Source organism: Astatotilapia calliptera, chromosome 7 (assembly GCF_900246225.1).
Source record: "Astatotilapia calliptera chromosome 7, fAstCal1.2, whole genome shotgun sequence".
NCBI classification, from domain to species: Eukaryota; Metazoa; Chordata; class Actinopteri; order Cichliformes; family Cichlidae; genus Astatotilapia; species Astatotilapia calliptera.
In genome coordinates this window covers 181,067-196,945 of record NC_039308.1, presented here as the reverse complement: position 1 = coordinate 196,945, position 15,879 = coordinate 181,067, and the positions used below count along the sequence as shown (strand labels likewise).

Genomic DNA, 15,879 nt, shown 5'->3' with positions numbered 1-15,879 from the left:
ATGGATACTGTTTTCATCTAGAAAATACTTCAGTTGACAAAAAACAATTTTCTCTAAAACGTTGGAAAGTAAAGGCAGCTTGGAAATAGGCCTATAATTAGCTAATACCTTGTGATCAAGGCCAGGTTTCTGAAGCAGTGGCTGCACTACTGCATGTTTGAAATTTGCAGGAACCACACCAGAAGACAAACTGCTGTTAATAATGTCAAGGACATACTGCCTATACTAGGAAAAATGTCTTTGTGGGGGGACAGGATCCCGAGGGGAACCTGCGGGCTTAATATGGTGAACCACATCCTCTAAAGTGGAGAATGTCAGAGACAGAGGGGTCAGAGTCAGGAGCTTTGACCAGAGCCCTGGTGGTGCCAACCTGTTCAAGAAAAAAACTCAGAAAAGTATTGCAAATATCAGGAGAAACTTCCAAACAGACATTCAGTGGAGTATCAAGAACAGTGTCAATGGTCCTAAACAACACATGTGGGTTATGACTGTCGAAAGAAACAATATTTGCAAAATATTCCCTTTTTGCCTCTTTAACAGTGTTCTGGTAGCGATGCCAGCAGAATTTGAGAATTTGAAATGACTCCTGCAGTTTATCCTTTTTCAATCTCTGTTCTGCTCGACGACATTCCCTCTTAACAACCCGACTGCTCTCATTAAACCAAGGCTCAGGTTTAGCCTTCGGCTGCCTGGTTTTTAAAGGAGCCACAGAGTCCAAGACTGTTTGACAGCAAGAATAAAACCAGGAATTAAGCTCTTCTGTGTCAGAGGAAACAAAGTCAGAAGGGCCACGGAGCTGATTAAAAGCAGCAAAAAAACTGCGCAGCAGTGGAGGGGTTAATAACCCGACAGCGCCAAGCAGGAGCGCCAGATTTAACTGCAGTATGTGTAAAACCAATGTTGAATAACACAGGCATATGATATGAGAGTGCACAGTCACAAATCTCCAAGTTAGTGACAGGCAGACCATATGACAGAACAAGGTCCAGTTTGTGTCCGTGCTCATGTGTAGGGCCAGGCACGGACTGTACCAGGCTAAAAGAGTCAATAAGGCTTAAAAAGTCCTTTACCAGTGGCTTATCAGGACAACATACATGTATATTAAAATCTCCAATAATAAGAACACTTTGGGCATAATCCCAGCTAAAAAAAATCAGAAACGTCATTTATGAAATTCTTAGTGTATTTCGGGGGGCGATAGATGACAGCGCAGAAAACCGGGTCTGTGCGACTCACCTCAAACGAGGTAAGTTCAAAGCTGGAGAACGAAGGCTGTAGAAAGTGTTACGATATAAATATATATTCTTAATGCTTATTTTCTGTTTATATTGTTTTATAGAGGCCAGACTAGGAGAACGCCAGTTTGAGCACAATGTCACAGAGTACTGACAGGAAACTGCATGCTTTTGCAGAGAACAGGAAGTTTTAGTGCAGAGCTGCACAGGCGTATTAAGTAAACTGTGTGTCGGTGTGATGCAGTGCAGAAATATATATACGGATTTAGCTGGCAAAGAATTCAGACCAGAGTGTGTGTGTTCGTGTGACGGGTCTCCATTTCCAGAAATGTAAAATAAAGATCATTTTTGGAGCTTGACCACTCTGAGTCCAGTCTTTCTCTGTTGCCAAAAGAATTCAAAAGAACAGAATTTAATAATAGCACTGCTTCCATTTGTAATCCTGTGCCTCCACCTCTGCCCGACGTTCATGGTGAGTTAAAATAGCAACAATCGACTGGTAAAAGTTCAGATATAGCACTGGACTCATTGAGACACATCTCAGTCACAGAAAATCCAGATCACAGGAACTGAAAAAGTCCCGAAGAATAAAAGTTTTGTTTAAAACCAGGCAAACCGTGGGTGGAGCTGGAGCACGGGCTTCAGCAAGTCCAGAAACCTGACGCAGTGCTCTCAGGCAGTGTTGCCAACTTAGCGACTTTGTCGCTATATTTAGCGAGTTTTCAGACCCCTTAGTGACTTTTTTTCTAAAAAAAGTCGCATATCGCTTTTACTCTCAACAAGCAGCGGGTGCTGTAACGCAGTCAGTTCTTCTTTTACTCTTTTACTCTTATGCTGTTTTGTGGATCACAAGGTTTAAAACTACTTATAAACACACACACAAAGTAACTCCACCAGAGCGCCCATTTCGGGTCACTTTTGCCGGTCCAAGCCCGGGTAAAGGAGCAGGGTTGGAATTGTGACATTAAAAAAACAATAATTGCTAAAATAAATTTAATTTGTAGTTCTAAATAAACTCTAAATGCCTTTAGGATGTTTTTTACTCACTTTATGTCTCTTCCACAATGTTATTTCTCTCTCCAACAGTGTAGGTTACAATTACATTAGCATGACCAATTATGCAAATTAGGCAATGACGTCATTTAGCGACTTCTAGCGACTTTTAGGACCGCCAATAGCGATTTTCCTTACTGAGGAGTTGGCAACACTGCTCTCAGGTTTCAGAAATGTTCTCGGCTGAGGTTTGGGTGGGGAGGACGCGCAGTAGAGTATGGACTGATGGATGGATGGATGGAAATATTTTTTATTTCACTATAAATCATATAATCAAAGTTCGTAATGTAATAAAATCAGCTTCAGCTCCTTCTTCTCCTCTCTTTGGTAGTTTTGTTGTTGTAGTTTAACATAATGTTTGTTTGTATACGCAGAACTGGTTTTATTCCTGTCACAATAATAACTCATAATAAGGGTTAATAAGTGTTAGTAAAATAACTGGTGTTTATGTGGGTCTCAGGTAATTGCCCCCACACAAACCGAACTGTCAGAAGGGAAAAATCTTTGGCATCATCGAGAATGAGAAGAAGCACACTTGCACATTTTTCTTACACATTTTGCTCTGATCTGGTGTCACTGAGTCCTCGCAGAAGAAGAGTCGAGTTCACTAACAGGAGAACGAAGGAAGGAGGTAGAAGTAGATTATCATCTCACTGTAATTCTCTGCCCACAGCCTGGACTACCATTTGCTCAGCATCTCCACCTTGCACATGTTTCTGGATCATGTCTGTCTCCTCCTGTGCTGGCGAGGTGGTGGTTGATTCACGTGACACCTGTGGAAAACGGGACTCACCAGTTAGAATCTCTGCTTCATGTAGTTTTATTGACCTAGTTAGTTTTGGCACAGTGTCCTTAGTTATTTAAAGATTCAATTGGCCTGATTGATTTAAAAAAAATAGTGGTAAGTTATGTGTCTGTGACCTCTCTGCAAGTGTGTTCCTTAAGCTTTATTGAGACCCAGCAACCATCTAAAATACAGTGGGGCTATAATTATTTGATCCCCTGCTGGATTTATAAGATTTCTTACAAAAAAGGACAGTCCCTTATTTTTATGGTAGGTTCTGAAAATCTAGTGGAGCAAAAGTTAAATTTTTATAGCAGTTGTGTTGAAGGGCTTTGGGCATTTGCATAGAGTTTTTTTTATAATTAAAATAATCTTTCTAGAAAGTGCCTGGAAAAAGAGCAACATTTTTGGGCCCATTTTTATAACGTTTTCACGCTGTGGTGCTAGCGACCAGAAATATGCGGAAGTAAGGGCGGGAACAAATCAAGAAGGCTAGACTGTCCAATTTCACAGCCGCTCATTTCCAGCTTACCGGCCTCCTGAGGACCAAGCCCACGTAGCCCACAAAGGCCGGGTCCTCCGAAGGATGCGGCCTAGGTTTTGGGAAACAGCAAATACGTGAAAAGGCGTGTCTAAAAGTATTCTTAAAAAACAACTTAAAAAGTATTAAAATGCGTAAATGTAAATAATCCAAAAAATAATCACTGAAGTGTTTCAATAGTCCAGCTGAAAAGTTTGAGACAACTATTTTTTTCATGCTGAATAAAATCAAACCTGAAGCTCTGACTTTTAATTTATTTTCTCTCATTAACCTGTTGCAAAAAATCTGTTGCAATGATGTGTTTTTAAAGTTCACTAATATATAGAATAGAATAGAATAGAATAGAATAGAATAGAATAGAACCTGGCTGTGAATCCTGACTATTTCATCCAGTTTGGCTTTGAGGGCATCCACCTCTGCTGGTTCATCAAACGCCTGCAAACACAACAACATCAAAAATCACAATAAGAATAATACAAGCAATAGTTATAGTTTATCAACAGGCCACCTGGGCCACCATAAGTATGATTCCTTTTTTGTCCTTAGGTGAGGTTAAGAAGGCCTTTAAAGTTTTCTGTATTGAAGGAAAAATTTATTTATTAAAAAGGAAAGTCCAGGATGTGTACATCCTCATCACTGAAAGGGTGGCCGCTGGCCTTTAGGTGCAATTGCGGCCTTTTCCAAGCACTCTTTGAAAGGTACTCATTGATCAGTGGCTGTTGATCAATGAGCATGAGTGACGTAGATCAACCGGCAAATCAAGAGCTTCGCTTTTACGCTCAGCTCTCTCTTCACCACGACGGACCGGTGCAGCGCCCGCATCACTGCGGCCGCAGCACCAATCCGTCTCCGGCTCCCTTCTCCCATCACTCGCAACCAAGACCCCGAGATACTTGAACTCCTCCGCTTGGGGCAGGAACTCATCCTGGGCACTCCACCCTTTTCCAGCTGAGAACCATGGCCTCAGATTTGGAGGTGCTGATCCTCATTGCTTCACAATCGGCTGCGAACCGTTCCAGTGTGAGCTGGAGGCCATCACCCGATGAAGCCAACAGAACCACATCATTTCATTTCATTTCCTTTATTTATTTATTTCACACTTGGTATAACAGATCAAACAAACCAACCACACTTTCTATCAACAAAGCACTACAACCATGTGTGAAAAGGAGCAGGAAGAAGAAAATATTCTTATTAAACCCTGCCCCCTATCTACAATCCAACTTATATTACAAGTGGGCACCAAAAATCAGGGAACAAACTAATATTAACATTTCTCTCCGGTCCTAACCCAAACCAAACAACAAATTTACAATCAGAATATACCACTCCACATAGTAACAGGGAGAAAAATTAAATTAAATAAATAAAACAAAAAATTATAAAGGATCCTTTTTCAATGAACTCCAATTTCATTCGCATTCTTCATATTGAGTTATCGTTTTAAGCATGTAACACTTTTTAAAACAATGTAAACTTATACAATTCTTTAAATTATAATGAAGAGAGTTCCACAGTCGTATACCCTCGTCGTATATCATCCGCGAAAAGCAGAAATGAGATTCTGAAGCCACCTAAGTGAAAGCCCTCCGCCACTTGGCTGCGCCTAGAAATCCTATCCATAAAAATTATGAACAGAACCGGAGACAAAGGGCAGCCCTGGCGGAGCCCATCGCCCACCGGGAACGAGTCCGACTTATTGCCGGCAATGCGAACCAAGCTCTTGCAACGGTTATATAGGGATCGAATGGCCCGTAGCAATGGGCCAGACACCCCAGAGTCCCGCAGCACCTCCCACAGGACACCCCGAGGGACACGGTCGAATGCCTTCTCCAAGTCCACAAAACACATGTGGACTGGTTGGGGAAACTCCCATGCACCCTCAAGTATCCTTCAGAGGATAAAGAGCTGGTCCAGTGTTCCACGACCAGGACGAAAACCGCATTGTTCCTCCTGTATCTGAGGTTAGACTAGCGGACAAACTCTCCTTTCCAGCACCCTGGCATAGACTTTCCCAGGGAGGCTGAGGAGTGTGATCCTCCTCCCACATAGCAAGCAGGTCTGGCCCGGATCTGGCATCAAGCCGGCACTGCTGGCTGACTTCTGGCATGATAAGACGTGTGTCATCCAGATATGGGCCAGGCTTGGCATAGCTGGCACTGTTTATGCGATGGCATGCCATATCTGGCTCGATTGTGGTTTGGTTTATGTGGCCCAGGCTCATAGAAAACAAGCCTGGCTGGGTCTGACAGCTGCAGGGAGGAAGGACCTGCGGAAACGCTCCTTCATGCATCGAGGATGCAGCAGTCTGTCACTGAAGCAGCTCTGCAGTTCAGCAACATTTACATGCATGGGCTGGGAGACTCTGGCCAAAATAACATCTCTGATGGACAGAGTCCTTCTGTCTCCCACCACCTGCACTGGGTCCAGGGTGCATCCCAGAACAGAGCTGGCCTTCCTGATGAGTTTATCCAACCTCTTCCTCTCAGCTGCCGATAAACTGCTGCTCCAACATACCACACTGTAAAAAATGACAGATGCCACCACAGAGTCATAGAAGGTCTTTAAAAGCGCTCCCTGGACTCCAAATGACCTCAGCCGCCTCAGCAGGTAGAGTCTGCTCTGACCCTTCCTGTAAAGAGCATCAGTCCAGTTTATTATTTAGGTGAACACCTAGGTACCTATCCACAATGGGCCAGACACCCCATAACTCCCACCAGGTGGGAGTCCACTATCCCAATGGATGTTCACCGGTGTCAGTGTGGTGGGTCTGCATCTCCGGAAGTCCACCACCAACTCCTTGGTTTTCCCGGCGTTGATCAACAGGTGGTTCTGCTGGCACCAGTCCACAAAGTCCAGAGTCCGCTGTCTGCACTCTGAGTCGTCCTCACCTGTGATGAGGCCGACTATGGCAGAGTCGTCAGAGAACTTCTGTAGGTGGCAGCGTGGGGAGTTGATGGAGAAGTCTGCAGTGTAGAGGGTGAAGAGGAACGGTGCCAGCACAGTTCCCTGTGGGGCCCCCGGACTGCAGACCAGCGTGTCAGAGACAGCCCTGTGTCCTCACATACTGTGGGCGTCCTGTGAGGTAGTCCAGTATCCACTGGGACATGTGGTGGTCCATTCCTGATAGCTCCAGCTTGTCCCTCAGAAGTTGTGGCTGGATGGTGTTGAAAGCACTGGAGAAATCAAAGAACATGATCCTCACAGTGCTTCCAGGCTTCTCCAGGTGAGTCAGAGCTCGGTGCAGGAGGTCGATGATGGCGTCCTCCACCCCGATGCCAGGTTGGTAAGCAAACTGCAGATCCAATGAAGACAACACCAGGGGGCGCAGATGGTTTAGAACCAACCTCTCGAGGGTCTTCATCAGACCTGGATGACCTCTAATTTTCTGCTTCTAAATTCAGATTAAACTGAGGGTATTGTACGTTATACAAAAAATTTTAGTACCATGGTATCTAAGCATATTCTTACTCTGGAGGGCAATGCTTTTGCCACCAGTAATGCTGTGAGGAATCTTGGTGTTGTTTTTTTGACCAGGGTATATCCTTCAGTAGGCATATAATCTCTGACTCTTTTCCTCAGCGTATCTTTAGTCATGCCTACCTGGTAGCAACACATGGCTACACCTCCCTCAGCCTGTTTGGGCCCGGAGGTTTTCTTCCCACTTAAAACAAGATCTAGAGTGTGATTAAAGTGGTGGGTGGGTTCTTTTACAGTTTGACAGAAGCCAATTGAGTCAAACAACAGATTAAATGCCATGTTGAGGCTGTCATTTTTAGCATCTACATGGATGTTAAAATCACCCACAATAATTATTTTATCTGAGCTGAGAACTAAATCAGATAAAAAGTCTGAGAAATCAGACAGAAACTCTGTGTAAGGCCCAGGTGGACGATAGATGATAACAAGTAAGACTGGTTTCTGAGTTTTACAGCTGGGGTGGACGAGGCTAAGCATCAGGCTTTCAAATGAATGTCTGGGTCTTTGGTTGATTAACAAGATGAAAATAAAGAGGAAACCTAAAATTCTTCAGTAAACATTTAAGGAGAAGACTTTAGAGTGGTTTTAGTTTAAGCAAACAGAGTTTAAGAAACATATCAAAATGTTGGCAGCCCGTCCCAGGTGACCTTACCTGTGTAGTAATTGTGCGCAGAACATCCAAACAGCTGATCTGGTCTCCAGGAAACAGAGGCAGATTCAAGTGAGTCAGTTTTATGGTGTTTGGTTTGGGAATCCTCAAAGGATCCTGGAGACCATCACAGAAGTCTGCCAGCTCACTGGGGAACACATTAGAAAATATTAAAGTCCATTAGAGACTATTAGACTGTTACAGTGGAGTCCATTATAGTGCAGAACCATTTTTGATTAGTGTTAAGGTTAGAAACCGTCACCGAGCTCAGTCTCACCTGTACTGTATGACCTGCGAGCCACTGGGGTCAAATCTCCTCCAGGTTTCATAAAACATCTGGAGGTGATCATCACTCAGCATCTCAGCGTCCTCAGGGCTCGCTGTGTTGAAGAGCTCCAGGATGACAACGATGAACAGGTGGATCACCAGCAGGCAGAAGAGGAGGATGTAGGAGCTGAAGAAAACAATCCCCACCGTCGGGTTGGCGCAGTTACCAGGCTCAGGTAATCGCAGGTCGCAGTCTGGAGGCGTGTTCATGATGGGACTCAACAGGCCGTCCCACCCCGAGGACGTGGTGATCATAGTCATGCTGATGATGCTGTTTCCAAATGTCTTGAAGTTAAACATGTCATCGATCATCATCTCATGCTTCACGTAGGCAAAGTTAAACATCCCAATGATGGAGAATGTGTACACAATTAGGAAGAAGAGCAGGCCGATGTTGAAAAGGGCAGGAAGTGACATCACAAAGCCCATAATCAGCATCCAGATCCTTCTGGCAAACCGAATGTGAGGGAATGCTCCACATAAGGTGAACAAACGACCCAATCGCATAACAGAAAAGAGAGAGGGACTGACGAAATATTTTTCCAAGATGTCAGCTAAGAAGAGACCTGCAACAACAACAACAACAACAACAACTATTTGTATAGCACATTTAAGACCGAAGGTACACCAAAGTGCGTCATAAAAATGTTCAAACATAACAGATATGAGACCATAACAGAGTACAAATAAGCTAAGAATTGAGAAAAGCTGGTTAAACAAAAATACAGATAAAATAAGAAATAAAACATCAGAGTGTATTTTAGAAAATAAAATCACTGAGTATTCATAAATATAAAGTGGGGGTATACATACAGTGGTACATCAATAGAAGATAAATAACAGCTGGATGAAATATAGGGAATGTGCACTGACTAACCGAAAACGCTCGGCCACACAGCTAAGTTTTTAACTGTGATTTAAATGAATGGATGGAATCAGAGGCGTGAACGGCAGCAGGAAGATTGTTCCAGAAGCTAGGGCCTGCCAGGACAAAAGCACGGTCACCTCTGGTCTTTAGCTGGGATCTAGGCTGCACCAAGAGTAACTGTCCTGATGATCTTAGGGCTCTCCTGGGGATATACGGATTAAGGAGTTCAATGAGGTAGCACGGCGCAGTATTGTTTATGGTTTGAAAGGTGAGCAAGAGAATTTTGAACTCAATGTGGTATTTGACAGGGAGCCAATGCAGGTCAGCGAGGACTGGGGTAATAGAGGCAAACCTTCTGGTTCCAGTCAAAAGGTGTGCCGCAGCATTCTGGACAAGCTGCAATCTATGAAGAAGGGCAGAGACCAAAGTAAAGGGAATCACAGTAGTCTAATCTAGAGGTCAGAAATGCATGGATAGGTTCTCAAGGTCCTATGTAGTGCTTGGCCTTGGATATTTGACGCAGTTGGTAAAAACTAGATTTAACTACCAAGGATCAATGTTCCCTCTAATGTTTCACGTGTCTGAGCGAACACACAAACTCCCTGAGCGTCTCTTGGACCACTGTGAGCACCAGCAGACGTGTGCACTGTGGTCACGCCAGCATCTAATCCATCCAACTTACATTGTTAATTAAAATAATCAAATTACAGCATTTACATTTATCTTAGACGACTTTTAATTAACTGCTTTAGGCCACTTACAATGAAAATGTTTTTAAAAAAATTGGTTTTGTAGCATGTTAACACTGCAGGGAGTGCAGAATTATTAGGCAAGTTGTATTTTTGAGGAATAATGTTATTATTGAACAACAACCATGTTCTCAATGAACCCAAAAAACTCATTAATATCAAAGCTGAATGTTTTTGGAAGTAGTTTTTAGTTAGTTTTTAGTTTTAGCTATTTTAGGGGGATATCTGTGTGTGCAGGTGACTATTACTGTGCAGAATTATTAGGCAACTTAACAAAAAACAAATATATACCCATTTCAATTGTTTATTTTTACCAGTGAAACCAATATAACATCTCCACATTCACAAATATACATTTCTGACATTCAAAAACAAAACAAAAACAAACCAGCGACCAATATAGCCACCTTTCTTTGCAAGGACACTCAAAAGCCTGCCATCCATGGATTCTGTCAGTGTTTTGATCTGTTCACCATCAACATTGCGTGCAGCAGCAACCACAGCCTCCCAGACACTGTTCAGAGAGGTGTACTGTTTTCCCTCCTTGTAAATCTCACATTTGATGATGGACCACAGGTTCTCAATGGGGTTCAGATCAGGTGAACAAGGAGGCCATGTCATTAGTTTTTCTTCTTTTATACCCTTTCTTGCCAGCCACGCTGTGGAGTACTTGGACGCGTGTGATGGAGCATTGTCCTGCATGAAAATCATGTTTTTCTTGAAGGATGCAGACTTCTTCCTGTACCACTGCTTGAAGAAGGTGTCTTCCAGAAACTGGCAGTAGGACTGGGAGTTGAGCTTGACTCCATCCTCAACCCGAAAAGGCCCCACAAGCTCATCTTTGATGATACCAGCCCAAACCAGTACTCCACCTCCACCTTGCTGGCGTCTGAGTGGGACTGGAGCTCTCTGCCCTTTACCAATCCAGCCACGGGCCCATCCATCTGGCCCATCAAGACTCACTCTCATTTCATCAGTCCATAAAACCTTAGAAAAACCAGTCTTGAGATATTTCTTGGCCCAGTCTTGACGTTTCAGCTTGTGTGTCTTGTTCAGTGGTGGTCGTCTTTCAGCCTTTCTTACCTTGGCCATGTCTCTGAGTATTGCACACCTTGTGCTTTTGGGCACTCCAGTGATGTTGCAGCTCTGAAATATGGCCAAACTGGTGGCAAGTGGCATCTTGGCAGCTGCACGCTTGACTTTTCTCAGTTCATGGGCAGTTATTTGGTGCCTTGGTTTTTCCACACGCTTCTTGCGACCCTGTTGACTGTTTTGAATGAAACGCTTGATTGTTCGATGATCACGCTTCAGAAGCTTTGCAATTTTGAGACTGCTGCATCCCTCTGCAAGATATCTCACTATTTTTGACTTTTCTGAGCCTGTCAAGTCCTTCTTTTGACCCATTTTGCCAAAGGAAAGGACATTGCCTAATAATTATGCACACCTGATATAGGGTGTTGATGTCATTAGACCACACCCCTTCTCATTACAGAGATGCACATCACCTAATATGCTTAATTGGTAGTAGGCTTTCGAGCCTATACAGCTTGGAGTAAGACAACATGCATGAAGAGGATGATGTGGACAAAATACTCATTTGCCTAATAATTCTGCACTCCCTGTATTGGAAGTAAAAATAACTTGAACTCCAATTTTGAAAACACAACTTTCTTTTTTTTATTTTTATAAAGCTCTGACTTGTATTATGAGTATGACTCTGTGGGAGAGAGTCCTGTAACTCTGTCTGCAAAATACAGTGAATAATGACCAATGTTGGGCAATTAATTATATAGTTACTTCTTCAAAAAAGTAACTAAGTTTTGCAAACAACAAAGTTTTTTGCAGCTGTTTACCTAAAAATGCAGCAAAGGCATTTTTTAAACAAACATTTCAAACTATTTACAGAACAATCAGCTGTTCTGCATCAAATCTGATGCCACACAAATTATTTGTGCCGCTCCAAAAAATAATTTGTGTCCACTATGAGATGAAGGAGAACAACAGCCTGATACCTGCAGGCCTGACAGCAGCAGATGTATCACTGCTGTAACACCTGTAACACTCAATTCAATTCAATTCAATTTTATTTATATAGCGCCAAATCACAACAAAAGTCGCCTCAAGGTGCTCAGCAGTCGCCTCATTGTTCTGACACACACAACAAAACTATTGACTACACTACACACTAGCTAAACGTCGCAACACACGACAACACACTAAACGTCACAAATCTCTCACATCTCAAAACTCTCTCTCTCTCGCCATCACTCCTAAAACTTCCTCCTTCCTAAACAACTAAAGGCCATGTTGCCATATCATTTTTTGATTGACATGGTATATTTTTCGACCAATAGGAAAGGGTGGGTTTTTTTGGTGTTGTTTTTGCTAACAGGCTTTTGAGCGTTTTCCTTATAAAACGCCGTTTTTACTGTTTCTTCCTGCAGTAAATATAAAAACGACAGTATTCAGGAAGGAAAACAAACACTGCAGATATTTTATCATAACTCTGGTTTTACGTGGCCGATCAACACAATTTAAAAACTGGTATAAAGTCCACACTTTGTCCGTCAGTTGTTCCGTCTGTCCTGCTCACATCTCCAATGGTTGTACACGTTGTCATTAACGTGGCTTCACTCCACATCAGCCGCTTTGCTCGCTAAAACACCGGCGTCGGCACATAAGGACGCTGTCATAGCCTGTCAGCGACGTTGATTAGCTGTGTATATACGAATGTGAATCGCATCATTGGCTGGACTTTGGGATAAGGTGGCATCGTTCTGATCCCATACGGGAGCAGCCAGTCACTGACTCACACTGCAAAACAGAATTGTTAAAGTTTTCATTTTAATTTCAATTCAGGTGCCAGCAGTGCACAATTGCCCATGCGTGCAGCTTAGAGGGAACATTGCTGAGGATACTTGTTTGTCAAACTTAGCTGTTAAAGAGGACACCTAAGTTGTTAACAGTGCCAGAAAGAAAGGTGCCAAGGGGTCCAAGAGTATCAGCAAATTGGCCCTGTGAAATATGGTTGTCGAACGGCACGATTTCTGTTTTCTTCTTGTTCAATATAAGAGAGTTATCAGAGAGCCAATCTTTGACCTCTCTCAAACACTCTGTTTTGGTGCTATGGCGTGGTTTAAAGCTAGACTGGAATTTATCACTGATATTATTTGCATCCAAGGAGGCCTGCGTCTGTGAGAGGACCATCTTCTCCAATGCTTTAGACAACAATGGAAATAACACAGACACACCACACTCTTTCTTCTGCTTTTGATGCCATAAGTGGAGGTTTTCCACACAGGCCAGGTTTGGATTTGGGGTTTTTTCCCCTTAATAATAAACACATTCATTTAGAAACTTCAGTTTGCGTTTACACGTGTTATCGTTGACAAATATTTTCATTGTTTGATCTGAAACATGTAAGTGTGACAAACATCAGGAAATCAGGAAGAGGGCAAAGACATTTTAAACTGCAGAAACCATGACACGGACTGACTTTAGAGTAAAAACAGGGAACATTGTACTTCCTGTTACAGCCCGCAGACATTTGCAGTAACTAACCAAACTGAGATCAGATAAGAAAAGAAGATTGTTTCTGTGTGTAGGACTCACCTATAATGGACAAAGTGAGAACCACAAAGTCCACAATGTGCAAGACATTTCTGAAGTAATGCTGTCTGAGTGCAATGATCTTCAGGATAAACTCAACAAGGAAGATGGCCACAAGGATGAGATGGATCCAGTTCAGGACAAGTGACTTCTCCTCACTCTGATCATCAGTCTCCACCATTAGAACCACCATGTTGAAGAAGATAACCACCACCATGAAGATCTCAAAGTACAGAGCGGTGACCAGGTCAAACAGCCAAGCCAGGCAGCAATTCTGGAGACAAAGACGTAAGCTTTAAACACTCCGGCAGTCAGTCGGTTTGCTGACACTGCAAATAGTTTTCAGTAAAAACCCTCTTACAGGAGAAACTTTGTGATTCAATGTTATCTTAATCACTGCTGAAACAGAATTTGTTTCTTCACCTCCACAGTAGGAGGCAACAGGCTAATATATGAAGGCTGGTGTAAGAGTCTGATTGACAGCTGATGACTCTCTCTACTGCACAAAATGAGACTCGTCCTTACAGTCATTAATCTGACAGCTCTAACATTCATTACCTTTATTACTGCAACGCCTCCATACGTGCCTTCACGTGCTACATATGAACATATATCCATAAGTATCTGGACTCTGATGCGTATTTTAGTGTCTGCACACCGTGAGTTTTAAAGGTTTGTAAAAATATTCCATCAACTGTTGTTTCATGCAGTCCCCCGTTTTCAGAGGCTCAAAGGTGACAAACAGTAAAGCCCATTCCCTCATTATTCAATGAAAGTTTGAGCAGTTACAAAACCTGAAACTGATTCAAGGTGTTGTATTTAGGATCAGAGCATCTAATTGAGTCAAGGGGATTCTTGAGGAGGTTGGTGAAACTCTTTGAAAGTCTACGATCAATACAGAGAGTTTACAACAAGATGCAAACTACTGGTTACACTCAAGAAGTGCTAGAATAGATTTTACCAGAAAACATCTAAAGGAGCGTGTACAGGTCTGAGAAACATCTTTGGGCTGATGGAAGCGAGATGAACTTTCAAATCAAATCACTTTTATTGTCACATCACATGTGCAGGTACTCTGGTACAGTACATGCGAGTGAAATTCTTGTGTGCGAGCTTCACAAGCAACAGAGGTGTGCAAAAATACAATAACATAAGAACAAGCAAAATATAAGAATGGGTAAATCTGAGAATTATATGAATAAATATATGTACAATATAAGAGTATGCGCATTACTGAATGTGTATACTAAATATAAATATCTACATGTGTGTGTGTCTATACATATTTTAAAAATTAAATAGAATAAATAAAATATATAAAATATACAGAGGTTGGCAGTTGGACATGTGCAAAACAAGTGGCATTTATATACAGTGTGGAGTGCAAAATGTTGAAGTTCCAGTAGTGAAGCTGAGGTATCTATGACGTGTTCAGCAGTCTGATGGCCTGATGGAAGAAGCTGTCTCTCAGTCTGCTGGTACGGGACCGGATGCTGCAGAACCTCCTTCCTGATGGAAGCAGTCTGAACAGTTTATGGCTGGGGTGACTGGAGTCCTTGATGATCCTCCCCGCTTTCCTCAGGCAGCGCTTCCTGTAGATGTCCTGGAGGGAGGTGACCGTGCATTTACGGACTTCCTAAAATCCACAAAGCTGTCCCACTCAGACCCATAGTCAGTAGCATAAACTCAACCACTTATAACATGGCTAAACACCTTGCTACCATCCTTGCTCCTCTCGTGGGGAACACCCCACACCACATCAAGAACTCCACCGACTTCACCGACAAGGTCCAGAAACTTCCCCTGGATCCAGATGAAACCATGGTGTCCTTTGATGTAGTCTCTCTCTTCACTTGCATACCCACCACGGAGGCCGTGGAGACTGTCAGAAAACGACTACAAGAAGACAGCTCGTTGGAGGACAGGACCAACTTCACACCCGATCAGACCTGCACACTGTTAGACCTCTGCCTCACCACTACATATTTCAAATACAACGAAGGCTTCTACAGACAAAAACATGGCTGTGCCATGGGCTCCCCCGTGTCACCTATTGTAGCAACCTTTACATGGAGGAAGTGGAAAGAAAGGCTCTTGGCTCTTTCAAAGGAAGAGTACCCAGCCACTGGTACAGATATGTGGACGACACCTGGGTCAAAATCAAGACACAAGAAGTGGAATCCTTCACTGCGCACATTAACGCCGTGGATAAAAACATCAAGTTCACCAGGGAAGACACAAAGGACGACTGTTTGCCTTTCCTGGACTGCGCTGTACACATTGAAGAGAACGGCAACCTCAACATCGAAGTTTACCGGAAGCCCACACACACGGACCAGTACCTCCTCTTTGACTCCCATCACCCTCTGGAACACAAACTTGGAGTAATCAGGACCCTACACCACCGGGCAGAACATGTTCCCTCTAAGCCTGAAGGAAAAAAGAAGGAACACACACATGTAAAGGAAGCACTCAAAACGTGCGGCTATCCTAAATGGGCGTTTTTAAAGTCAGCAAAGAGGCACAGAAAAGAAGACCAGACACCAGCGAGGGAGGATAAGAAGGACAGACGCAACAACATTGT

The 15,879-nt window shown here is 43.1% G+C and overlaps 1 protein-coding gene across 3 annotated transcripts in view; it reads right to left on the bottom strand.

The window, feature by feature from the left end:
• Window positions 1-2,396: 2,396 nt before the first annotated feature.
• The window catches only part of LOC113024982 (sodium channel protein type 4 subunit alpha B-like), a 47,016-nt gene continuing 33,533 nt past the window's right edge, over window positions 2,397-15,879 (bottom strand). For 2 of the 3 annotated variants that reach the window (XM_026172283.1, XM_026172284.1), the window contains exons 27-31: window positions 13,299-13,569; window positions 8,020-8,635; window positions 7,746-7,890; window positions 3,977-4,048; window positions 2,397-3,061 (exon numbers count right to left, since the gene is read on the bottom strand). In XM_026172283.1, coding sequence (XP_026028068.1) covers window positions 2,939-3,061; window positions 3,977-4,048; window positions 7,746-7,890; window positions 8,020-8,635; window positions 13,299-13,569 — 1,227 coding nt within the window. In that variant the 3' untranslated portion in view covers window positions 2,397-2,938. Of the gene's footprint in view, window positions 3,062-3,976; window positions 4,049-7,745; window positions 7,891-8,019; window positions 8,636-8,878; window positions 9,341-13,298; window positions 13,570-15,879 lie in introns of those variants that run through there. The other variant, XM_026172285.1, reaches the window with a different exon arrangement.